The 26,594-nt window shown below is 43.5% G+C and overlaps 1 protein-coding gene across 1 annotated transcript; it reads left to right on the top strand.

Annotated features, from left to right (window-relative positions):
- The first annotated feature begins 594 nt into the window (after window positions 1-594).
- LOC128814838 (organic cation/carnitine transporter 2-like) lies at window positions 595-26,594 on the top strand. The gene is made up of 10 exons (XM_053991107.1): window positions 595-1,097; window positions 9,550-9,653; window positions 12,213-12,367; window positions 13,738-13,909; window positions 14,847-14,973; window positions 19,369-19,469; window positions 22,313-22,527; window positions 23,786-23,968; window positions 24,462-24,597; window positions 25,152-26,594. Exons 1-10 carry the CDS (start codon window positions 705-707, stop codon window positions 25,237-25,239), a joined length of 1,674 nt encoding a protein of 557 aa, XP_053847082.1. The 5' UTR covers window positions 595-704; the 3' UTR covers window positions 25,240-26,594.

Raw genomic sequence — 26,594 nt, 5'->3', positions numbered from 1 at the left:
GAAGCCCACGCAGGTTCACACGTGTGCCTTGGGGGCTGCGGGCAGCCCAGTCACCACTGGGGGAACGGGCTGCCCGGGGAGCTGGTGCAGTCCCGGTCCCTGCAGGTGTTTAAGGGAAGGCTGGACGTGGCACACGATGCAAGTTACAAGATGCTGTTCGGTCATAGGTTGGACGCGATGATCTGCGGGGTCCTTTCCAACCTCATTGACTGTAATTCATCTGCACTTTGGTTTTTGAATGCTTTGGGCAGTAAATACGAGATCCGACGCCTGTATTAATGGCCGTTCCTGACCACAAGGCACGAAGGGCAGGGGACTTGTCCCGCAGCCCTGGGCCGGGCGGGAGCTGGAAAGCGGCCCGGAGCGGAGCGGAGCCCCGCGTGGAGGGCCGGGAGCAGCGGCCGGGGCGGGCAGGCCCCGGGGCCGCCGACCGCAGCCCGCGGGCCGCACACCCGCCGCGGAGCAGGGCCCGGCCCGCCCGAGGCGGCTCCGCCTGCTCCGGCCCGGCCCGGCCCGGCCGAGCCCCCGCCGCGCCCCCGGGCGGAGCGCCCCGGGCCCGCCTCCGCCGGGCCGGCCCTACCCGCGCGGCCTCCCCCGAGCCCGCCCCCGGGCCGGCCCGCGGCGCGGGGCTGCGCGGCTGAGCGGGGCCGGGCCGCTTCCTGCCCGCGCCACACTGAGCCCCGGCACCGCAGCTCGGCCGCGCCATGCGCGACTACGACGCGGCCACCGCCTTCCTGGGCGAGTGGGGCCGCTTCCAGCGCCTCGTCTTCTTTCTGCTCAGCGCCAGCATCATTCCCAATGGCTTCAACGGCCTCTCCATCGTGTTCCTGGCCGGCACGCCCGAGCACCGGTGCGTCGTGCCCCGCGGGGCCAACCTGAGCGGCGAGTGGCGCAACGCCAGCATCCCGCTGGAGCTGCGGGGCGGGCAGGAGGTGCCGAGCCGCTGCCGCCGCTACCGCCTGGCCGCGCTCGCCAACTTCTCGGCGCTGGGGCTGCGACCCGGCTCCGACGTGGAGCTGGAGGCGCTGGAGCAGGAGCCGTGCCTGGACGGCTGGGAGTACAGCCGCGATGTCTATCGCTCCACCATCGTCACCGAGGTGCGCGGCCGCGGGAGCGGGAGGGGAATCCCGGGCAGCCCCGGGGTGCCGCGGAGAGCCGTGGGGTTATCGCAGCGCCGGTGCAGCTCCGCCGCCTTCTGGGCTCTCTGCCGGCACATTGATCTGCTGCTAAACCTGCCATGCCGAGTTTATTTTGGGGTCTTCTGTTCACTGTCATTTGCATAAGAACGAGGAAGGAAACTTTTATAGTGAGGGTGGTGAGACACTGGAACAGGTTGTCCAGGGAGGTTGTGGATCTCCAATGCTCAAGGCCAGGTTGGATAAGGCCTTGAGCAACCTGGTCTAGTGGGAGGTGTCCCTGTCCGTGGCAGGGACTAGGTGATCTTTATACGGTCCATTCCAATCCCTTAACATTGTTTGTTTCTATAATGAGCTTCCAAGTGCAGCCTGTATCCTTACCCAGCGAAACTGGTCACACTGCAAATCTTCTTGGTTCATCAGGTATCTGTGCAAGGGGCTGGAGCAGGGTCAGCACTGGGTTCGGCTGGCTTGGTGTGACAGAGATGTCTCTTTGAGCATCAAGTTTTGTGTTTGTTTTCTTTCTTTAAAAAAATAAAAGTAGTAGAACTCATAGGATCACGGGGTGGTTTGTGTTGGAAGGGGCCTTAAGGAACATCTAGTTCCAACTCCCTGGCAGGAACACCTTCCACTAGACCTGGTTGTTCCAAGCCCTGTTCAACCTTGCCTTGAACACTTGTAGGGATGGGGCGTTCATAGCTTCTCTGGGGAGCCTGTGCCAGTGTGTCACCACTCTCACAGTTTAGAGTCATCCTGAGTTGTGCAAGATGCATGGGTTGGGAAGGCCTGGTTTGACGCTTTATTCAAAGGACCCTGAACTTTGCTGTGTGCCCACAGTGCCTCTGCTTTGGTCTCTGTGCTCACGTGCTGGGACAGGTCATGTTTGTGTCTGTGCAGGTACACCGCTTGCGTCAAGTCTGGGATGTGGGCAACCTACCAAAGGTGAAGCTGTGCTGATTGTCACTCTGCTTTCAGAAGAAAGCTGTCCAGACCCACAGGGACAGGTTAAGAAGCAAGGAAATGGATTTTGAGAAGTACTTTCGAGGAATACTTGAATTTCAATCCAAGAATAGGCCTTTTTCAGAAGGCTTACAAAGTTTGTACAGTCCCATTGAGTTTTATGGAGCTGGAGCTCCTTAAAAAACCTGCCATGATTTCTTGTTTTGCAAATTGGGCTGTGATCAGTGTTCAGATAGTGATGGGTGTGAGTACTAAATGACCATAAGCTGATCTGGGCACTAAGGTGTCTTGGGGAACATAGAAGAGGAGCCATGGCAGCACAAGGGAGGATTAGAAACGGGGACACAGGAGTCGTAGGAAACTCAGTCAAGGGTTTGAATGATTCTGACAAGTGCAAGGCATTGCCTCATCTGTTGCTAAAGAATTGCTGTCTTACTGGAGAGGAAAGCTGCTCAGAATGTCTCAGCTCCAGTCTTTGCTGAAATGCACTGTTGTGAGAGGCTCAGTACTCTCAGGGCAGTGTAAGGCAGTTGGCATCTTCTGGGGCAGGCCTTTCACAGGCAGGCACACGGGTGTTGTTCTCACCGCTGTGCTGTGATGGTTATCCTGGCTTAGACCTGGTGCTTTCTCTTTAGAGCTTCACTCAGCTTTGGCTTGATGTCTTGAGCTATTGGAGTATCGTCCAGGAGTTCTACAGTCTATAAGAAAAGGGCACTGCTCACATAGTGCTGAGACTCCCCAGCCCTGGCTCCTCATCTGTGTGACTTGGCAGATGTCCCGTGCCCGTGGGAGGCAATGTTTGTCTGCCCAGGCATCATGCACTGAGGCAGTATTTTTTTCTCCTCTAATATTTATGCTTCTGAGAGAGTTTTGCAAGAGCTGTGGCCTTTCACACACTTACAGGTTTTCAGTGTTTACCTTGTTTAATTTCTTGGCTTGGTGGTGCTGCTTTTATGATTAACTAATCTTGTGTTTAGTTGCATATCTCTAACTTGTTGAATAATCATGAGGACCTTTGTCCCAGATTTCCATAGCTGACACTGGGAGGGGGAAGGGGGATTTTTTTTTTTTAAGAAAGGTTTTTGCTGAATCTTTCATGCCTTTAGAGAAACCTTGTTTATAGTTCTGCTTTTCAGGGGAGACTTAAAACTTTCAGTTCTCTCCCACTTGAAGAGAGACTTTCTTTTCTCACAGACTAACAACAGAAGGTTGTTATTAGCCCGTCTGCAGTATTTAACCAGCTCCAGTGTAACAAAATCCCTTTCTGTCTTTTACTTTTTGAAATGCTGTAGCTCAGGGCATAAGAAGGGCTTTATTTTGGCTCAAGAAACCAACTGTGTCATTCTAATTCCTCCATAAGTCCTGTAAAAAATGAATGTAGGAGTAGTAAAAGTTCATACATGGTAGTAAAAGGACTAAACCAGGAGTAATTAAGGGAAAATATTAACTTCTACCAGTCATAGTTGTTATGGGGCTATTCCAGGAGTAGAATTGAGCAATGGAGTTAAGGGCAGGAGTGCACTAGAAATATGATATAATGAGGTGTTAGATGATACATCAGTCAGAACATTTTAGTTCACACAAGAGTAATTCTTAGACAGTGAACCATAAACAGATGCTGAATTTTGGATACACTTATTCATCCTTAGCTTCTGAAAAGGTGTTGTATTGTTCATCAACTTGAAATCAGTGCAGGTGGTGTATGCCAGATTTGCATGCTTTGTGTCTGTTTTGCTGTTGGCAAACTTTAGGGCCTGTTGGCTTTTGCAGAGGAAGGATGCACATGGTGGGAATTGCCAGGTGTCTAGAGGCTGGTTGGGTGCAGGGCTGGTGCTCCATTCTGTCTGCGTGTCCAGAGAAAGTTCTGGGCAGAGATAAGGGCCCAGAGGTTTCCATTCTGTACACCCCAGGGATTCAAATGCCCTGCTGTGCTGTCAGACCACAGTCCCTGGAGATGAGTGGGTTATGCCAGGGCTTCAGGAAGCCAGGGAGACTGCAGCAGTGATGTGTGCAGGACACAAATGGGCTCTGGGGCACAGCTGGATATCCAGAGGTTTCGATGTTCACCCTATTGGAAGACAGAGGGATGTATTGTTTCACTTTGCCAAAATAAAAACACAGGCTTATGCTAGATGTTGTAATTTATAGAGTCATAGAATCATAGACTGTTTTTTTGGGTTGGAAGGGACCTTAAATATCATCTACTTCCAACTCCCCTGGCATGGGCAGGGACACCTTCCTCTAGACCAGGCTGTTGCAGGAGTGGGGCCAGCAGCTGAATTGTAAATCAACCCTGTGTCATCCACGTTCAGCTCTCACCCATCTGTTCATTAATGTTAGTCACCTCCATTACTTATCATCTGTTAAAACAGGTACTTCTTTTTTATTGTTGTACGTTAATATCCGCTTATCACTGTGGCTGAAGTTCATACTTATAACTTTGCAGCCCCAGGAACTGAACAAGCTGTTTGCAGCTTTGCAAAAGCTTAGTATTGCTAGTGTTGTCAGAAGAAGGAAGAGAAAGTCTGGTTTTCATTTAATAAGTAAATACAAATGTCTGACAGATAAACAGAGGTGTTTGTAAAATTCTGGCTTTTTCAAGGTGTGATTTAAAAATCACATCATGCAGTAGTGCTTGGAATTGTAAAAAGTACAGCTATTTCTGACATCTCAACATAAAGTAAGATTAGTATTGTTAAAGAATAATAAGCCTGCAGTTGATACTGTTAAATGGAAACAGTGCTCTTTTAGAGGAAGTGGACAGTTAGTGACAAGGTAAAATTCCCTTTATGTTGCCTTTACTTTTAAATTCAAACTTACCTCAGGTGATGGCAGTGCCCTGTTTCCTTTCTCTCCAGCCATCTCAAAAATGTGATGTATGGGGAGCAGTTCCATTTCTGCACTGGAATTGTAAAATATTTGGCAATTTCCTTCCTGTTCTATGCAAGCTTTATCTCTGTAAAAAATGTAAAACAACTAGGGAAAATGAAGCAGAATGTGTATTTTGTAGACACAGTCTTCTGTTTGCTTTAGATAATAAGTTTCAATGTAACATCTAGATCTTTTAAGTATTTGGAATATACAAGTGTGCTTTTAGAGGAAAGGGTGTTTAATAACACTCACAGCTCTCAAGTAAGCAGAGAATACTTGTATGGATATAAACAAAATCAGATTCAGCATCAAAGGCTGTCAGTACTTGGCTGTGAGACAGATTTTTTGAAGAACCTGCCTATACTTGCTGAGAGAAGCAGTGGAAGGAGGGAATACAGCGTACTGGGCCAGCTTCAAAAAGTCTTGATTTTTAAAAAGAAAATATTAATACATAGAACTAGCCACTTAATTTTTCAATTATACATGTTATTCTGAGCAAGACAGCAAAAGAGTTTTAAAAAATAAAGGAATGTGAAGACACAGTATCTTGTAGCTGTAAAAATTGTTTTGTCTATAAGGACAGGAGTCTATTGTTTTGTTCTTTGTAGGACAGGAGTGTAACCAGGTGAGGCTCTTGAAGGTTTTTGTCACAGTCCGGCTTTGTTTAGGGTTCTTGGAGTGGCATTAGGGAAGGGTCTTGAGCTTGTGGGAGGGAAGAAATGTGATGGAGTAATTGATACAGTTCTTATTCTTCTCAGTTTTGTCACTGGGCTTGCCTTTCTAGTAAGGGATTTGGAGACATGGTTCCAGGCACCTGGCATGTAAGAGATTAAACAGAACTTGGAAAGTGCTCTCCTAGAGAGGTGTGTAAGTGATGGCTGTAAGTGCCTGGGACTGTTTGATACTCGGTCCCCAAAGCTGTGCTTGAGAAGCAGCTGCTTCAGTCCCTTTCCTTTTTGGTCCCCCTGTCTTCTAACAAGCTGTCCACATTCCTGGCTGTCTCCATAGCCTGTCCTCTTTTCCCCATCCCCTTTTCCCAGGTGTCCTCACCAGCAACTGGCATCAGCCAAGGATCTGCTTATGGAGGTGCAGAAGCACACCTCAGCTCCAGCACACAAGTGAGCATTTGTGCTGGGTGTGAGGCTGCTGGCAGACATCACCCCAGCCTGATGAATTGCCTGGGAAGTAGAAAAATCACAAAATATCTATAAGATGAGTACGAAGACAAGTTTAAACTGCAACAGAGGATGTCCCAAAGTAATAACAAAATAGATCGAGAATGCTCTATTCTGTTGGGTACCAGTGTTGAGCAACTCAATGCTTCAAAATTAAAAGCTGCTCTTTGAAAACAGGGTGGGAATATTTTTCTCCTGTTTGAAGCCTAGATACCTTGCCAAGGTTAACCTTATCTTGTTCACTGGGGCAAAGGCTGTTACAGCTAGCAGACTAGTTCAGAAGATACTAAGAAGTGAAAATAGCACGTGATTTTGGAGCACTAGGTCACGGTATGCTGTGCCCAAACAGCACTACCAGCAGCAGGGGTTGATTAGTAACTACTCCTGGGACACCTGCTCTTTGCCATGCTGATGTAGCCTTGGTGACTTTCTCTTGGACAATGTGCAGTTGAGGGAAGGGTATGGTTGCAAAATGATTCTGGAAGGATGATGCCATCATCACTGACAAGCAGTATAATAGACCTTATAGGTGTGTCATTAATGAGTTAAAGACTTCGACATTTATTTACTGGGGCAAAGGGTAACAGACCTTAAAATCCCTTTGTTCTAATTGTTGTGCTTCTCTGGAGTCTGTAAATAACTGGTAGTGTACAACCAAGGTAGTTCTGCTTTGGAAATTTGATGTTGAAGTTCACTTTGATGCCTGGTTCAAGTGGTCTTCAGCATGACAGCTCCTCACTGTGCTTTAACAGAGAGGCCAGAAAAACAAGCTGGTAATCATTGCCACATTTGAATGCCCAGTATGTTTCCACCTGCCAATGCAAGAAGGTTTTGGCAGAGCTGTGCTAAACATTTTAATACCCTGAACTTTTCCAAGAAAGGTCTCCACCTCAGTGATCTGAAGAAAATGTTTGTTGTAGGACACAAACATGCCAATGTTTGGAAATCCAAGTGTTGTTCAAGCCTTGTGCCAAAGTGCAGGGTGTAGGACAGATGAAAGGAGATGGTGGACTCACAGGAACAGGGTGATCATCTGGAAAGTATGATCTATTTAGTAATGACAGACTAATCCCCAAGACAGATTTTAGTTCTGTTATTCAGGATGTCTGACTGCAGTAGTTGATGCAAAGATAACTTTTTGTGAGTAGGCAAGTCTTTATAACAGCAGGATTTGTATTTGTGCTGTTTGTTTCTCTGGTAGGTGTTGTAATATAAAGGCATATGATAACCACTGAAACCTTTGGGCTTTATAAATTATAAATTTGTTAACAATCATTTACTGGTATTTCCAAGTTGCCAGGTATATTTTACTGAAGCTTCCTAGCTGGCTTAGCCTCTGTGGTCATGACAGACTCAAGCATTCTTTAATCTATAATGAAGTATAGCTTTTATTGAAAAATACAGATTTAACCATAAATGTTAATTATAGTTCATAATCTAAATGATGTTCATAACTGTAGCAAGTTCAGTTCCCAATTTCATCCCATGAGTGGGATACATTTATTAACACATTAGAAAGCCACAGTTCTGGAAGGAACTTCTGTAATGATGCCTAATTGATGGTGGTGGTGGTGGGATTGCTGGAGCACTGCCTGGAGTGCTGCTACCTGAGCTCCAGGTGCTGTGAGGCTGGAAAGGCCTGGGGAAGAAATGTTGAGGGTTATGGAATCTGATAGGAGAGATTTTTCAGACATAAAATCACAAACGGATTTATCAATGGAGAGGTTACAAAATGACCTGAATACAGTTACAAATTGGAAAAAGGTGCATATTGACCTTAAAAATAGTAATTACTATGACTGTCTTACAAATATAAGATAATGTAAGGGCTGGTGAGAGTGTGGCCTGTATGAATGACCATAATTCTTCTCTGGAACAGTCCCAGTTCTAATTCAAAACTGGGTGCTATTCCATGAAATAAGGGATGGCTCAGTTGCATTTTGACACGGGAGTCTGGCAGTGAAAGGCCATTGCTGCTGTTGTTCATTTTGTGCATAGTTTTACGTGACCCTCCAGCCTTAAAACATGGCCTAGGATGTAGTTGTAGCGTGGCTGTTAACAGGCTGAGGGATTCCTGGAGTCAAAGGCTTAGTGCTGAAGAGATGGGGCTGCCAGACAGTGAAACACCAGCATTCCCATTGTGGGACTAGGGATGAGATGGATGGGGGAGCTGGAACACACAGCAACTGCTGTGTGTTTGTTATGGAGCGGGTGAAAGCATTGAAGGGTGTTCCCTTCAATGAATTGAAAAAAATATACTCAAATATTTGTAACTGGGGGACAAGGAGGATTAATTATTCAGGTCAGGGTGAATATTTTCATTTCTGCCTTTTTAATACAGATTAAAACCTAAAATTTTCCATTGCTAAAACATCAGAAGGGGCTTTGAGGGAGCTGTTTGAATAACTGTGCTCAGGAGGGTTTGGTCTCAGATCAGAAGCATCTGTTGCTCCCAGTTTCTCTCCTGCAGGGCTGCAGCACCTGCCCTCTAGCAGCAGGTACTGGGACAGCTCTGGGAAACTGGTTTTATGTCCTCCAGTCAGAACATAGTTGTGAAGGAGGGGAGGAGAGATCCCTGCTGGGTTTTGTCCTTTCTTCTAATATTTACACATTTTTTCCCCCAGAAAACTAAAATAGAACTAAGAGTCTTTTAATAATAGTTATTTATGTAGATGGAAAAATAACACAAGTGCTGTTTCAAAAACATCTGACTGAGCTGGGTAGGATCTTGAAAAATATTGAAGACTTTATTTAATAAATATTTTGTTTTATTCCTCATTTTTGTTTTAGCTTTGGAAATCTTTGTTTGTTGGGTGTGTATTTCAAGTTGTATTTCAAAGATTCTAACTGAAGTTAGTTAGATTCCCAGTGAAGAATCAGGAGTCTCCCGTCTCTCAAAACCATATTAAAATGTAATAAAAAGGCTTTTTCTTTCTATATTGTTGTTTCTGTAGTTCAATTTTTCTTGAATTAGGAATGTGAATTTTTAATGGGAAACAGTACTATATGCAGGGAGATCAAGTTTAGGAACTATTTACAAGGTCATGCAGTGACAAGACAAGGGGGATATCTTGATACTGACAGAGGGCAGGGCTATATTGGATATTAGGGGGAAATTCTTCCCTGTGAGGGTGGAAAGGCCTGGCACAGGGTGCCCAGAGCAGCTGTGGCTGCCCCATCCCTGCAAGTGTCCAAGGCCAGGTTGGATGGGCCTTGGAGCAACCTGGGATAGGGGAAGGTAACCCTGCCCATGGCAGGGGGTTGGAATGAGATGGTCCTTAAGGCTCCTTACAGCCCAAACTATTCTGTAATTCTGTTCTCACTCCTTCCAAACCCAGCTCAGCAGAATTTAGGAGGGAGGGGAAATCCTGTTAATTAAAAGACTTTCCAATTCTCTCTCCCTGCAGTGGAATCTCGTATGTGCCAACGACTGGAAGGGACCCCTGAGCACCTCCCTGTTCTTTGTGGGTGTCCTGCTGGGATCTTTCATCTCAGGACAGCTCTCAGACAAGTAAAGTATATACACCAGAGCTGCTGTCTCTTTGATGCTCATTTGTAGGCATTTCTTGTATACCAGCTTTCCTACTAGTGTCTTTCTGCAACTGCTAACATGTCTCTTCTGTGACTGTCTAACCTGAGTGTGCACAGAGTGTGTAGAGAAATGTGCTGAGCTAGAACAGAATGTTACAAAGATTGTTAGTAGTTGTTATCTACATCTGCTTGTTCTTGCAACAAAGTCACTCTACAGCAAACTGGTTTTTTTATGCCAGAAAACAACATTGGAGATGAGTTTTGTGTGGAAAAATCTGATCAATAACATTCTCTTCTATTTATTTTGGACTATGTTCAGAGGGATCCTGGAATCCCTGAGGTTTGTTTTCTTTTCTTTTCTTTTTTTTTTTTTTAGTTTCAATTGCAATTTTTCTTTTTATAAAGTATAGCTGGTCTTTCTCATCATCAAATGCAACATTTAAATCCAATAATCTGTGTTTGTGGAAGCATAAATGCTGTTCAGCTGTACTCCAGAGAAGCAAGACTTTCTTGTTTATCAGTACAAACATTAAAAAAAACCAAGGAAGACACCATTAATTTCTGTCATGCTAACAGTTGTTTGTATTTTGTAAAGCTCAGTTTTTCTGGTTCTCTCCCTGGGATTTGCTGTGCAGTGCATTGTGTGCTGTCTTTCTGATTCCCTGAGAACAATACATGGTTCTCTAATTTGCTGGCACTTGCAAAGTTTCTGTTTCCCTGAAACATAATCTGTATGCCACAAATCTTGTGGCATCATTTAGGGCCTTTCCCTAGCTTCCTGCCTATCAGGTTGGACCAATCTCGAGCTGAGGGACAGTGATCTTTAATAATTAACCAGGCCTCCTGTACTTCTCTCCAAAGCTATATGCCATGGTTTTTGTCCAAAAAATCCCAGGGCAGGCCAGTGTTTGCTCTCTCTGCGATCCTGCCTTCTGCCTGGTTCCTCCCCTGGCAATCCTGCTCTTTCCCACTGCAGAGCCAGCAGGCTGCTGCTGGCCTCCACACCCCCAGTGCACCCTTGTTTGCAGGCGTGAGGTGCAGCAGTGTCTGCCTTTGTCAGCTCCTCAGCCTTCTCCGTTAGGAAGTCATCACTAATGAGTGCCAGAAACCTCCTGGGTTGTGTCCTTCCAGTGTGCTGTGGTATGTTCAAAGCCCTTATGGTGGCCAGTGCCTTTGGACACGAGGAGGTTTCCTGTGGTGCTCTGCAGCAGGTCCTGTGTGCTTTTTTCTGAGCAGGTGGCTGCAGCAGACGCCCAGCACCCATGCTGGCCTCCCTGCTAATCCCAGCCCTTGATCTCAGCTGGCTTGTCACTCATCCCCAGGCAGTGCTCCATGGCCTCCTGCTGCCCTCCCACGTGAGAGGTGATTCCCCTCTCCCCTGTGGGCGAGTCTCTCACCACCTTTTCCTGGTGCTGCTGCTTCAGAAGGTTCAGGTGCTTCCTTCCAAAGAGCTCCTTGTCTGCTACAAGGATCCTGAGTATCTCCCATGGTGACTAGCTGGCAGGTGAAGCAGGAGCTGATCTGGTGCCACAATCCATGAGCTTCCCACCTTCACACTCCTGGCACTCCTGCAGCTCCTTCCCCTGGCAGCACAGCTCCTCACCAGGTGCAGGTGAGGAGGCCATCGATGCAGCCCATCCAGTTACTTGTAGCCACTGAGGGACAGGGTCAAGAGCTCCTTCTCTCCATGAGGAGAATGCTCCAGCAAAGCTGCCTGCAGTGTTCTGCACTGCAGTGAGCCTGAGACATGAATCTTGACAAAATATTTGGGGGTTTCAAGTAACAGTTTGTTCTTCGTGTGTTGTGACCCACCTGATGCCCACACCACCAGCTGTAGACCTGCAGGTCAACATGGACTTTGGAACTGTGAAACCTGCACTCAGCACATCCTGTCCCAGCAGTGTGGGGCTGCCTGGGCCAGGACAGCAGCAAACACTCTTACAGCAGCTTGACAGATTGAGTTTAGTTTAATTTCTTTTCTCTTTGGATTTTAGGGTTTTGTTAGTACTTCCTCAAGAGGTCTTCTACAATCCCTTAATTTGTTCATATTTAAACCAAAGGTAATGAAGATTGTGGCACAGGATCACTGACTGCCAATAGCATCTTCCAAATCTGAGTTTTACCTTTCTTCCACAAGGCTTTCTTCTTTTTCTTTTTTTAACCTGTTGATCTGTCAGGGACCATGTGCTCCTTGGAGGAGGAGAAGCATTGGATACTCTTGCACTTTAAGTAACTTGTTCCTGATGATTTGTTTCACTGCTCATACTATCAGTAAGAAAAGAATAGAGTTCCAGCACATACTTGAAGATTACTTAACTAGCAGCCCTTAGAATATTAATTTCTCTTGGCCAGTGATGTTTTTATTGTGTTTAGAATAGTTGTCACATTTCCTGAACCTCTGCTTTTTGCAGAAGTTTTGTATCTCCTTAAGTATGCTTATAAGTAATTTTATTTTTCTGTTTCTGTAGATTTTGTTCATGATGTTGTTTAATCATATTTTTTTCCCCTTCTCTTTCTTTTTTTAATCTGTCCATGGAAGGTTTGGCAGGAAGAATGTGCTGTTTGCAACTCTGGCAATGCAGACTGGCTTCAGTTTCATACAGGTCTTCTCTACCAGCTGGGAGATGTTTTCAGTGTTGTTTGTGCTGGTTGGCATGGGACAGATATCTAACTACGTGGCAGCATTTGTTCTTGGTATGAAAGTCCTGCTGGTCACTGCATGTGTCCTTTCATCTTGTGCTTTTCCTGCTCCTTTTCAGTACTGACTTAGGGCTGATTTGTTTTGCCAAGCAACACTGTTAAGACTGTGGCCTCACCCTGCATGAATAACTTCTCATCTCCTTGGAAGCTTCCAGCTGATAGAGATGCAATTTGAATTATTTCTATGGTTTACCGTCCTAAAAGAGGCAAAACCCCAGAAACTGACTATTTGAAATAAAGTCCATCTTCTAGTGGGAGAGATAATACATGTGAGACATGATTTTTTGGGGATTGGAACTAGATGATCTTTAAGGTCCCTTCCAACCCAAACCATTCCATGATTCTATGATTTTTCTGGGATTTCTGATGTCCATTTTGGGGCCTAAATACCTGTTTAATTTAAAAGTTGCAAAAGAACCAAGATAGGTAGAGTAATTTTTATAAAGTCTTCTTTAAACAGCCCATAGTAAAAATTTAAATGTCATCATGACCTTTGCTTTGTATACTTTCAAGCTAACTAAGAGCATATTTAATCATGGGAATGTGAATTATCTCATTAATCTGAGATTTTTTTTAAAAAATGTAATGTTATTTACAGTGACTTCACTGTTCAAAGTACCAAATGTTGGCAAGAAATTATTTCTGAGCCAAGGAAGGCCAGTTCAGGGGTGGAAGCAGTGCTTAGCTAACCTCACTGCACATAGCCTGCTGCAACTGCTGGCATCTTCTTTAATTTCCCTGGAAACAAGAAAGATTGTATTTTTTTCTCTGTCTCTTGATTTGCAGGTCCCAAAACATTTCAGAGGAGGGCACTGACCCCTGTCCATGCATTTAATTCCCCTGGCAGTAGCCTGGTCTTTGTGACCAACATGAATTCCATATGTCTAGCCCAAAAGACTGTGAGAATTTTGACTAAATAGTCTTTTAGAAGGTGATACACGTTGGGAACTTAATTGAGGCACATTTGAATTATTCTTTAAAGAAGCTGGTCACTCTTCATAAGCTGGAGAGGATTCTGGACATCAAGCTATGTTTAACTGTTGAGAATGTCAGGTGATTTCAGCTCCTCAGGTAAAATGTGAGATGCTAAAAAGATTAAACTACAGAAATATGAGCTACATATTGAGCTACAGAAATGCTATGTGGCCCAGTTCTCATTCTTTTACACATGTAATTACCTCCATTGGTGCAGGATCACAGCATGAAGCAGCTTTGTGGTGCCTCTCCAGCTAGACAGCAGAGTGCTGTATCCTGCAACTCTGTAGCGCAGCGCATTTCAAAGCCAGTTGCTAGGGGTATTTTTGTTAAGTTACCTGGTTGCTATTAAGTGAAAATGCTAATAATCCCTTTGCTGTTTTGAGCAGGCACAGAAATCCTTGGCAAATCAGTCCGTGTGCTCTTCTGCACCCTGGGTGTGTGCATCTTTTACGCCTTTGGCTACATGTTGCTGCCTCTGTTTGCTTTCTTCATCCGAGACTGGCGGATGCTGCTGCTGGCGCTCACCCTGCCCGGGCTGCTCTGCATCCCGCTCTGGTGGTGAGTATACCTCACTTACAAGACTTTGGTCTTTAGGAGGTCCTGTCTGCAGATTTTTAAGATGATGAAGCTAATGCAATTCAGGAATGGGTAGGTGAAGAATGGATGTTGTGTCCTTTACTCTCCCAATTGTTTAGCTGTCAGTCCATGGCATTGTATGTGATGTGACTGATGCCCAAAAAACCTACTCTTCATGTTCTATAGGCTTCTGTAAAATTAAGTCTTGCACATGCAAAGAAAGGAAAAAAAAGTCAATAAAACTCATACTTCTGCACCAACTGAAATCCACAGGCTCTTAATTATAGGTGTGAACTAAGGGCAGAAGGAAAAAACAGTTCTTTTGGGCATTGGTAGGGTGACATACATATGACAAACTACAGCTGTGGCACTTCTGTGTTTTCTTCTGTAGTTGTTAAAGTACTACTTTTGAGTGGCATGTAAAGCTGAAATAGTCCACGTGGTGGTGGTGTTGCCTCACTTACAGTAGCAGTTGTGTTTGTGCTATCATCTCGGTTCTTATACAATTGAATGACTGGGGAATTCTGCTCTCTGATTTGCCTTTCTGTCACAGAATTTACAGTTACTAATTTTATATGTGTTAGCCTCTAAGTATATGTTTCTTGACCTACAGCGTGCTTCTTGTGTGTTCACATTTCTGAATTTCTTAAATTAATCCCATACTTGGAATGTTTGGATTGCTCTTTTTTTCTGAGTCACTGCTAATTCCTTCAGCACTTCTGAAATCCATAAGGGCATATTAGTCTGATCTTGTTCCTTACACTAGTCTGCTCTTGTAAATCTGATTTCTGTTGTCACTGCACTAATTCCTGCAAGATGTGGCATGTTTAGAGATCTTCTTGCCTGGAACAATGTGTTGGTCCCTTCAGCAGTTCTTTCTATGGAAATGCAGGTTTGTTATTCTGAACCTTCTCTGCAGGGTCATTCCCGAGTCTCCACGGTGGTTGATCTCCCAGGGGAGGTTTCAGGAGGCAGAAGACATCATCCGAAAAGCTGCAAAAACGAATGGCATTACAGCCCCAGATGTAATATTTGACCCTAGTGAGGTAAGACTTGTTTAGCAGTCCAGTTGTTTGCTGGACTTTATGTAAAGCAATGAATTCCATACAGATGAATGGAGTTATGCCTGCACTGCATTGTGTGCTTCTCAAGTGGGTGAAAGATCGTTGTTTTCTGCTGAAAAGCACAATACCCTTTCCCTTCATTGCAAAGCCTTTGTGGTCCCGTTCCCACGGGAATACCAACATGCATTCTAATGCAAACATTTTTTTCATCCAGTTTACAGCCACCCTTTTTCCTTTTAAACTCTAGTTTTCAGGGGAGAATAATTAATTTGAGGTGCCTGTTGCTTAGTGATCTAAATATTTGCTCCAAACACATTCTGTGCTTATTCAGTCTATAATATAACTCTGTATGACACAGGGCTAATCCTGGCCAGTGACATTGGAAATATTGTTATTCTAGTTCATACTCAACCTCAATTTCTAATCCACATTAGGGAAAGCAAAACTTGAGTCCCTTTCAGGTGAAGTAGTGACAGGTATATTTCCCATCTTTCTTCCTACATGCTCCTGTTTTCTCTGGAAATCTTCCCTTTGTCTGAGCTGAAGGGTGCCCTCAAGGTATAGAAGCAGTTCCATAGGCATTCAAACGATCTTAGAAAGTCAAGACAGACAAACTGTTTGTATATTCCAGGAGAATGGGCACCTCGACAGATCTCCAGAATCTGTCTGGGCAGTTGCTGGTTGACAGTTGACAGTGTCTTGTGATTGTGATGGTTTAACACTGGCCCAATGCTCGCTCACCCTCTCCTGCTATAGCTGAGCAGTGGAGAGGGAAAAAAAATTAAGATTTCATGAGTGAGATAAGGACTGGGAAAAATATTTCAAGGGCGAAACATGCTCAACTTAAAGTTGCAAAGTACATTTATTACTAACAGAGTCAGAGGAGGATAATGAGAAGTAAAATAAACCTTTAAAATACTTTTCCCCCCCAGCCCCTCCCTCCTTCCCACTGACATCACAGGGACATGGTGTGGGGGTTTAGGTCAGGTCATCACCGAGATTTTCTCCTGCTGCTCACAGGGGAGTCCTTCCCTGTGAGGCTGTGGGGTCCATCCCATGGGAGACAGTTCTCTGTGAACTTCTACAGTGTGGCTCCACTGTCACAAGCAGCAGCCAAACCACACCTGCTGCAAACGTGAACTCCCCCCACGAGCAGCAGTCCTCCCCAAACTGCTGTGGCGTGGGTCTCTCTTTCCGTGGGGTGCAGTCCTCCAAGGACAGGCTGCTCCAGCCTGGAAGCAGGTCCCTCTCTCTCCACTGGGTCTTCCACTGGATCACCTCCTCTCCTCCTCCACTGACTTGGTGTCTCCATGTTGTTTCCCTCACATGTTCTTACCTCCTTCTCTTATCTGGCTAGAAGAAAAATTGTATGCGTCTCACTTCATTTTGATTTTCTTCTTAAATATGTTATCACAGAGGCATTACCAACCTCTCTCATTGGCCCAGTTTTGGCCAGCAGCATCCTCAGAGCCATCAGGGATTGGCTCTGCTGGACAAGGTGGGAAGCTTCCAGCAGCTTCCCACAGGAGCCATCTTTGTAGCCCCCCTGCTATGAAAAACCAGGCCATGCCAAACCAATACAGTCATTGACGTGAAAGCACATATAATATATATAATGAGTATAATATACTCTTTGCTTTACAATGCCTCTGTTCTGGGCTAAGGAGAATGGGAAGCCATTAAGCTGTAGGTGTTTGCTACTGAGATTGAAACAGCTTCCCTTGTGTTGAAGTCAGCTGAGGTGCAGACAAAGCTGTTTGTGCAGACTTATTCGGAGACAGTGGGGCAAACATCCTGGTCTTACTGGAACACAGTCAGAATGCCAAGAAAACACACTCCCTCTTTACCTTTTCCTCTGGATCTTCATTAGAATACATATTTTCCTTTTTCTTCTTCTTCTTTCTTATGCTGTGGCCATGAAAACTCGTCTACTGCCAGCACTGCAGCAGGAGAATAGAAGATAAGCTCTGGCTCCACATCTGCCTAAGATCACTGTTCCTGGAATCTTCTCTCTTGTTCTTAGAAAGTTTGATGTCTCTGAATGGGGATGGATAGTGAAGGAGCAGAAAGCAGGGGCAAGAGTAGGGATTTTGTCCCAGGAAATGCTGGACAAGGGGAAATGCTGATGTTGCAGCAGGGTGGGCTGGAGAATGTGGTGCATATTTACAGACGTTAGCACATCAGCTTTCAAAACATACTAAATTTCTGACCATCAAAGGAAAATGAGCTTGATGAACATGCAGAACTCCTGTCCATCTCTTTGCTTTCTAAGGCAAAAGTAATATTGTGGCCAAAAGATCTGTGCAGAGCTCCTCTGCATCAGTGGTGTGTTTATGCTGTTCTTGTGTCTGCTCTCTGAAGAGCTGGAAAGCAGAAGGCTTACAGCCTCTTGAGGGTTTAGGAAGCATGTTTATGCTGCAGAGAGGTTCTCAGAAATGTGGTTGGCCCTTTGTCTTCCTCATTTGGAATGTGTTTTTGGGATGGAGGAGCCACCCAAACTTATGGTTGGAGAGACCTTCAAGCCTGTGCAGCTGAGAGCAGCAACTGCAGAATTTTGACTCCAGAGATTTCAAGCCAGTTGAGGTCCAGCAGATGATGAATCACAAAGCAGCTGTGGAGCACAAATAGGGTCTGGTTGGTTAAGAAGGGATAGAAATGTTTGGATAATAGGTTTAATTTCAAACCATCATTTTGGTTTCCCTGCCCTTCTCTCATAGCTTCTTGTTTGAGCCTGTCCTGGTAAAGATTATGTTGTCTGCTTATCCAGCTCTTAAAAGGCAAGGACACTTTTTCTCATCAACTGACTGAATTTTTCTCTTCCTGATTTTTTTTTTTTTTTTTTTTTTTTTTTTTTCCTAATTTCTTGGCAACAGATAGTGGCATGTGGAAAGATCATGTGATTTATGAGAAAGGGTTATGGGCTGTGAAATGACTACAGTTTGTGTAATGTAAGTTTGGCTTCAGGCAGAGTGAAAGCTATCCAAGGTAAAGGACTGTTTGGCTTTTGTAGAAAATGAGATTGATGAAAGCAAATACACAGAAATTTGGTCTACAGCAGACTGCTATCTCATTATCCAGATCTTCAGAACCAACTATCACTTGGAAAGAATTTTCATGTTACTGCAATGTTAGAGAAACTCCAGGTTGCTTTATCAGAGCTGATAGTTTTAATCAATGGAATTTGTCCTCTTAAAACACCTTTTCCATATTTTGAAAAATCTTTACCTTGGTCCCCCTTTTTAGGAATCTAAATAAAGTCCAAATTAAAAAAAAAAAAATCCCTTTTTACAGTCTTACCAAGCAGAGAACTTGTTCTCATACTTTGTGGATGAATACCCTTGCATTGTTTACATGGAAGTGATTTTATGTTGAGGGGCTGGAAAGGAGAAGATTGTTGTCTTTTTGTTTATATTCTTAGAAGATAATCTCAAACACAGACTGGATAATGATGGGCTCTCTTCAGCTCATTAGCCAGTTTGTCTCAGTTTAAATGCATTACTCTTAGGTCCAGCTTGAGTAGTCATTGTCTAACTCTGCCCTGCTGAAGTTTATTGCAGCAATTGTTGTTAATTGTTGCTGTGTCTGCAATGGACTAGAAGACACTTTATCACTTTGTTTTCCTGATATTTGAAGACTATTCTGTGTCTTTTAAGATGTCCTTGGTCTTCTGGCCCTTAGGCTAAAGAAACCCTCTACTTTTTTTCAAATGTCTCACCATCCTTGTTTCTTCTAGTCTGAGTGCAGTTGATTCTCCAGGTGCAGTGCCCAAAACTGGATGTAAGAACCCTTCCAGGAGTGACATATAAATCGTGAATTAATGCTGTTGCTTTATAATTCAAGTAACAAAAAGCAGTTGTTTTGTGAAGCCTCAGGCAAAGAAAATTATTACTGTAGAACCATAGAATGTGCTGAGCTGGAAGGGACCCACACAGATCATTGAGTCCAACTCCTGGCCCTGCACAAGACATGCCAAGAGTCACATCAAGTGCCTGAGAGCATTGTCCAAGTCCTTCCTGGGCTCTGTCAGGCTTGGTGCTGTGACCAGTTCCCTGGGGAGCCTGTTCCAGTGCCCAGCCACCCTCTGGGTGAAGAACCTCTTCCTGATACCCAACATAAATATTCCCTGACTCAGCTTCATGCAGTTTCCTTGAGTCCTGTCACTGGTCACGAGAGTTAAGAGTTTCAGTCTAAATTTTAAGTGACTTTAAATTAGAGAGGAACTTCTACTTTCACAAGTAGTTGGCTCTTACATGTGTTTTGTTAGAAGTCTCAGCAGATCAAAATACTGAGGTATAAGTTGGTGGTAGGACTTAGTTTCATAATCATTATTTTGCAGGAAGTTAAAGTTCCCATGTTTTGTTGTTTACTCTTTTACAGCTACAAGATGTGAATTCCCAGAAGCAACAGACATACACTATTTTGGATCTAATGAGAACTCGAAATATCCTAACTATCACAATTATGTCAGTGCTTCTTTGGTAAGCAAGTGTGATTCAGGAGTATGTAACTTTAAATACTAAGGTGTTGTGAAGAGATACGGACAAAAGCAGCTCAAAAATCAGTGACTAGCTGGCTGAAACAACAACATTCTGGTTACATAGGTTCTTCATCTTGGTGACAGTGTAGGAACACATCTGGGTTGGTGTTCCTTTCTGAAGCAGTCAGGCTTATCCTGAACTCAACAAGAATCCATACAGCTGGCAATGGATGTATGGGAATGCTGCCTGATCCTGGGCCTTGGGGAATGCTCTTCTGACTGTAACAAAGTCTTTTTAGAGGAATGAGTAGTCATTCCTCTAAATGAGTAGTCATTCCTACCCCCAGTCAGAGAACTTCTGCCCAGGGATCTGAACATGATGCCTGACTTAGGGGAGAACCTTTCTATTTCTTTTGTATTGGCTCTTAAAGGGATAATGCTGCCGTTTAAGTTCTCATCTGAGATTTCCCTATATTTTCCTGCTATCTGCTTTTCATCTTCAGCTTGGTTTTCACTAGCTGAAGCCATGCTTTATGCTCAATTTGATTAAAAGGTGGTTATTTTCCTTTACGAGAAATCTCAGTAAAGCTATAAACAGAGAAGGTAACTGAAAACCTGCCAAAGGCTGTACAAGTGAGGTTTAATTAGTGCATGTACCTAATGACCAAACCAAGAAGGTCCCTCAAGCACTTGGGAGCCAACTAAGTTAATATGCTGTCTTTTTGTACAATATTCCTGTTCCTTAGTGAGGCAGAGCCTCAGAGTTCAGTCCACTGACCTGCCAGCACAGCCACAAGATGATGTGGCATCTTAGGTCAAAGGATGATTTGGCTTATATTTAAGCCAGATTCTCTGGCCCATCACCAAGCACAAGGCTGCAAACACACTGAGAAGGGAACATGTGCAAAAAAACAGCTCAAAAAGAAGAGTAATGTCGGTTCCTTGCAGAAATGTCATTAAGATGTCTATAATGTCCTACTGCTCAAGTCCAGTCACTGACTCATGTTTGATTGGAAGTGAGACTGCCCTATTCCTCATCTGCTTGATGTGGGGCAGTAGCTCCTGGGCATAGCCAGTTTTGTGTGTGTGCTTGTAGAAAACAAAGGCAAAAACCTGTTTGAATTGAACCTGCATTTCTGGTAGGATGAAGCAACTGAGAGAAGCACTGACATGACAGTATGTAATCCATTCTATTGCATTCAGTAACCCATACTGAAGGGCTTTTTACCACATCAAAAATCAAGTTTTGTGATAGGCAGGGTCAAAGAGTTACAGTTGACTTGCACACTCTTAACCTCCTCTTACAGAAAACTATTTGGTTAAGTTGGGCAATTTTTTCACTATTCTAATTTGTATGTCAGTGATGTAATCTCCTTTAAATTATTTCCTAATATATAAAGATACAATATCCTGTGCTTCCTCACAGCGCATAGTTTTCCAGCCCATGGTGTATTCTGTATCATGAATTAAAAGTTCTCACAAAAAAGGGCTATAAAAGAGGATAGTTGCAGACAGCAATATATCAGCTTTACATAGTGCTGAGTGTTTTGTTAAGTTTGACTAAGTAACAGGCCATTAAACTATTCCCTTTGCAGGGTTTGCACCAGGGATGAAGAAGTTTGGCTTCTTGGCACCCTAGGATGTGTAAATACCACTGAAGTTTTTCTACAAAATATATAACTATATTAAGGTTTGCCAATATAATGAGCTAAGGCAATCTGCTACCAAAAGGGAGTTCCAGCATTACAGCTTGTATATAAAAATAACTCCAAGGAGCACAGGGTGTGAAAAACACTGCAGAACTACTTCTGAGAAGAAGAATGGCTTAGGGCAGGGCACCACAGCAGCAGGGGGTAACTCTCAGCTGTGTCACTTCATGCCTTCCCAGGTACACTAAGCAGCTTTATTTTAATCAACTGGACCATGAAAGCTCTCCCAATACTCAGTGAGCTGATCTTTTGTCAGTGGTGCACTTGGTGCTGTGCAGTGCTTTTGCTCCAGGTTCTGTTATAAGGTAGATGCTGGTGGAGATGAAGTGCCAAGTGTTCTGTGCCTCATGTTTGCATCTGGACATGTCCTGATCCACTGCCCATTATTTCCTTATTTACCACGTTACACTTGTTGGTAAAGCTTAACCTTCTCTACCCACCACCTCCCAAGATGGAAAGAGTTTGTCCCCAAGGCCAGTTGTGTATTTCTCTGGATTACATGGAAGCCAGCTGTCATCTGGCACAAAATTAAGATTGCAGTGATCCAGCCACCAAGCTCTGTCCTGATGCACTGACCAGCCCAGGCAGCCAGCCATGCCAATGTGATTTGGATGCTGCCCAGCCAGCTTGGAGCATGGCAGAGAAAATCACGGGCTGTTTGGGCCTGCCAGGATGCCATACTCCTCCTCTCTGACTTTATACAGAAAGCATGGAACATAATGACCCAGAAAAAAATGCTCTCTACCCAGAGCTCCCTGGGAAACATAGTGGAAAGCTGCTGTAGGCCTCAGCAGCAGTAAAATTCAGTAGCTCAGATTTTCAGGTTAAGGCTATAAACAATAGTAATAGCAACTACTGCATTACTGCAGTGTGAATGATCATCGCTTTCCTCACAGGGTGATATATTTTTTTTCTTTGAATTCAAGAGCAGTCTGAAAGATCAAAAGCATCTGCATGGTTTAATTGTTAACTTGCTGTTTCTGAAGTCAGCACTTCAGCTGCTTCAGAAGTGAACAAGTCTGCCAGATGCTGAGTTTACCTTAGCCATTTCTGTGCTTGATAGAAATGTGGAAGAGGTTCATGGCAACCTGAGGAAGAAGAGAGATTTGTTTGACCCTGCTATTGTTTCTTTCAGGATGATAATCTCAGTTGGCTATTTTGGACTTTCTCTTGACACACCTAACTTGCATGGAGATGTGTATGTGAACTGCTTCCTCTCAGCAGTGATTGAAGTCCCAGCCTACATCATCTCCTGGCTGCTGCTCCGCAATCTCCCCCGACGGTACTCAATGGCTGCTGCGTTATTCTTGGGAGGCTGTGTTCTTCTCTTCATTCAGCTGGTGCCTTCACGTATGGAATCATTAGTTGATCTCACATATCTATGATAGGTGACATGCAGTACCTTGCACGGGGCAGATGTGGAGGAAAAGTGTCCTGAGGGGACTAAATACAGACACTCATGTCCTATCTTTGCCCCTCTTCCTTGGTTCTCAGTGCTGCTGCACAAGTAACTCCACAACAGGACATTCATTTCAGTTTGAAAGGTGGGTCATTGGCTTTGGGATCTGTTGGGATTAGAATTGTAGTCCAGTTTTGCCTCTAAACTACATCTCTGGCAGGGTGTCCTGGTAAGGTCAGGTGTAAAACCAGGACTAGACCAACCAGAATTTGGTAAGGGGGCTGCAGAACTCACTTCCCAAACAGCTATTGATGACTTCAGAGCTTGTTTAAAGGGTTACTTTTAATGGAGTCATTGTGGAAGTATTTTTGATAAGCAGAGATGCTTGTACTGAATTAGTGTTGATAGTTAAAATAATGTATAGCTACTGGAAAGGGAGGGCCAAGCAACATTTATTGGATCTCAAACTATATATATCTTTAGTCCAGTTAGATTAATAGGGCTATGGAGTCATTACTGATAACAATATTGAATATAAGGGGAGGTGGTTTTGCCTAGGACTCATTTAAAAATCACAGATACACAAAAGAGAATGTGCAAGAGCTGCCTTGCTTATTTTATACAGGTAATATGTGTGCTGCATTCTCAGGTTTGGTGGTTTTCTTTTCCCCTGTTCTTTGAGTCAATTGGACACTGATATAATCTGTTTTGATTTCCAAATCTTAACTGTTTCAGTTAAAGTCAACTCAACTTTCTAGAATTAAATTATTATAGCTAAGAGTGTTAATGAAACTAAGAATGTAGCTAAGAATGTTAATGAAAAAACAAGTTTTTAGGAAACCTAAAATAAAATAATTTGTTTCAAATGTCTTACTTTGTTAATTTTATTAAAAAAGGCATATATGGCATTTTTTGCAATAGCAGAGGTCTGGCCCCTGAATCCTGAGAGGATCTCAGCAGTTCTGGCTCTGTTGTCCTTATTTTTCACTTGGCAGGAAGCCCTGTTCTCAAGAGAAAAATGAAATGTTGACTTCTAGTAATTTAAAAAAGAAAACATTTAAAAAGAACATTGCTTATGTTTGTGGATATTTGCAGGGAAAGAAGACACCAGATATTGGAGTTAATTAGGCAGGAGTTACACAAACACAAAGGAGTTAAGGGATACAGTGAATTGCAGGAGCCTAAGTCCTGACTGTGTTTGGATTTCAGATCTCCGTGCACTGTCTATTCTACTGGTGATGTTGGGCAAGTTTGGAATCACATCTGCCTTCTCAATGGTTTATGTTTACACGGCTGAGCTCTACCCAACAGTAGTAAGAAACATGGGAGTTGGAGCAAGTTCCATGGCCTCCAGACTGGGCAGCATCCTCTCACCTTATTTTGTTTACCTCGGTGAGTTACCAAGCTGGGCTGCTGGGGAGATTCTCCAAAGACTCAATGCTCTTGCCTCAATAAGGACACTTCTTACAGCTATTTATTCCCACTCCCTTGAGTTCCTACAACCACAGTTAGAACAACATACACTGTGAATGTCAGGCTGTGGTGGGGGTTGCTTGGTCTTGTTTTTACTGAAAGCACAAATCTTACACAGGTAAAGCCCTGAACCTTGGTACAAACATTACCACAGAACCACAAAATGGTTTGGGTTAGAAGGAACCTTAAATATCATCTCATTCCACCTCCTGGCCATGGGCTGGGACACCTTCCACTAGACCAGGTTGCCCCATGCCCTGTCCAACCTGGTCTTGAACACTTCAGGGATGGAGCAGCCACAGCTTCTCTGGGCAATTATCAGAGACTTAGACCTGATGCAGCTTTTTTTTTTTTTCTTTCTTTCTTTTCTTTTTTTTTTTTTCTTTTTTTTTTTTTTTTGTGTTTTACATAGGTGCCTATGATCGATTCTTGCCTTACATCCTGATGGGGAGCCTGACTGTGCTGTCAGGAATTCTCACACTATTCCTGCCTGAAAGCTATGGTATGCCTCTTCCTGACACCATTGATCAAATGCTGCGGGTGAAAGGGTAAGTGCCACCTGATCTTAACACTCCTCTGCTCTGGGGAATGGACTTGCCTAGATGGTCAGAGGGAGAGGCTGGTTTTGGCAGCAAAGGTAGTTGCACTGTTGAAAATACAAAAGCTTAGCTGAAGTCTTAGTCCCTCTTCCCAAGTGTAAATGGTCATGTGTACATCTTTCAGCTCCAAATTTATCATTTGACTCTGGTGACTTAATAAAAGTACATCTGAGGAATGCATTTTAGAAGTGTATTGCTTTATCAAGGTATAGGGACATGTTGTAGGTCCTGAAAGTCTCCTAAGTGCTGGGGAAGAGCTAAACTCCTCCAGTTTAGTTCAGCTGATCTAAAAGGTACTGACAACATTTTGCCTTTTGCCATGGCTCTGATTGGAAGTGACACAGGAGCATAGATGTGGTGTAAGAAAGGAACCTTTTCACATGAAGCCAACAGGATATTAAAATTAGGAGGCTGTAATGTCAGACACTACTCAGATTTTTTTTTTCCTAAGTTCTCTCATCTGTTTTTAAAGTTATTTTATTTTTTCTTTCTTCAACCCCCAGGTTGGAATACAGGCCTCCATCTAGTAGCACAAGGGATTCCAAGGAGGAAGAAGAAAATCCAGAGATTTTTAAAAGCACAGCTTTTTGATGGAACTCCTATGTATTTCCTGGTGGACTGAAACTTAAATGGACTTTTCTTCTAAAATTTATTCTAGAAAGGGCTAGTGACAACACTTTGTTTTCTGTAATTTGAACCTTATTTATTAATTTAAACACCGTATTCCCTACATTCTCTTTTTATATGAACATAAATACTTTGTAGCCTTCAATGAGATTTTTCAGCCATGGTTGAGTTCATGCAGTAGTACCATGAAGCAGAATCTGATCAATCTTTTGTAACTTTACACATACAGTTCAGCTGAAAGATACTTGAAAATGAGTTCAAGGGTTGGCAGGGATTCTTCAGTGAACCTCCTCCAGAGATAATGCTTACATCAAGAGCTAAAAATTGCCTGAAAAAGTTGCTCATTGCTTTTGGTTCCTTGACTTCTGTTTCTGGACAGGAAACTTATTTATTATAGTGAAGGTTTATGACAACGTGCCTCTCTGTGATCTTACTCAAATGACTTTGCATGTGCTGAATTTGTTACCAAATTGAGAAAGATGCAAAGAAAGATTTTGAGAATTAATTCTGTTATGTTTTAACTCAGCATATACTGAAAGGATTGTCTTGCACAAAGTATTTAGCACTGAAATTTTGTTCTCAAAATTCACTTGATTCCAATGCTGGATTTCAACTGTACCTTCTTGGTGAAGTTGTTTACATCTGACCTTGGATATGGCCTTTTTTCAGGCTGGATTTATTCTAAATAATGCAAATGGTTTCACCTATGTGTACAGGGAGTGGTGTTAGTTTAGCATTCTCCCTTTTCAATGTGTGGTGAAAGTTTTATGTATAAATTGTTTTAATGTTTTCTGTGCAATTTGGATGATGGAAACAATTCTCCTGTCTTTGTTCTGTGTCTTTCCCACTCACATACACATGCATACAATTAATATATTTAGTTGTAAATTTTTATGTTAATCATGCCACTGCACTGACCTCATGGTGGAATGTACTGACAACAAAACTCAGAATGTGTCTCTGACCCCCGATTCTCAATCTTCAAGTGTCAACTATATGATTGCTGTGAGGTCTGTTCATTCTAAGATTCACTTAACTTATGTAATCAGTGAATTGCTTCTAAATTGTTTTAAAAAACCCAACAAAGCCACAAATCTTGTTGATGGTCTGCCAAGAAACTGTCTTTGTGCTGTGGAAGTTTGGCATTACCTGTGTTTCTTTAAATATACAATATATATATGTACACAGAGTCTCATTTGTGCTATGCTGGTTACAGTGTGACAAATGTGAGTGGTGAAAGGTTTCTCTCTCATGGCACTTGTGTTTTGTTCTGTCTTGTTAAATTAAGACAATAATAATAAACAGCCTAAACCTTTGTA

The sequence above is a fragment of the Vidua macroura genome, chromosome 15 (assembly GCF_024509145.1).
Source record: "Vidua macroura isolate BioBank_ID:100142 chromosome 15, ASM2450914v1, whole genome shotgun sequence".
Taxonomy (NCBI): domain Eukaryota; kingdom Metazoa; phylum Chordata; class Aves; order Passeriformes; family Viduidae; genus Vidua; species Vidua macroura.
Note: the sequence above shows the minus strand (reverse complement) of the source record. Positions and strands in the feature narration are given on the sequence as shown.

What these genes read in the sequence shown, in the direction of transcription:
- LOC128814838 (XM_053991107.1), top strand. Translation starts at nt 705, where the DNA reads ATGCGCGACTACGACGCGGCCACCGCCTTCCTGGGCGAGTGGGGCCGC. An exon ending in CTCTGCATCCCGCTCTGGTG is followed by an intron (nt 13,910 to 14,846) that starts GTGAGTATACCT and finishes CCTTCTCTGCAG; the next exon opens with GGTCATTCCCGAGTCTCCAC. An exon ending in ATTATGTCAGTGCTTCTTTG is followed by an intron (nt 19,470 to 22,312) that starts GTAAGCAAGTGT and finishes TGTTTCTTTCAG; the next exon opens with GATGATAATCTCAGTTGGCT.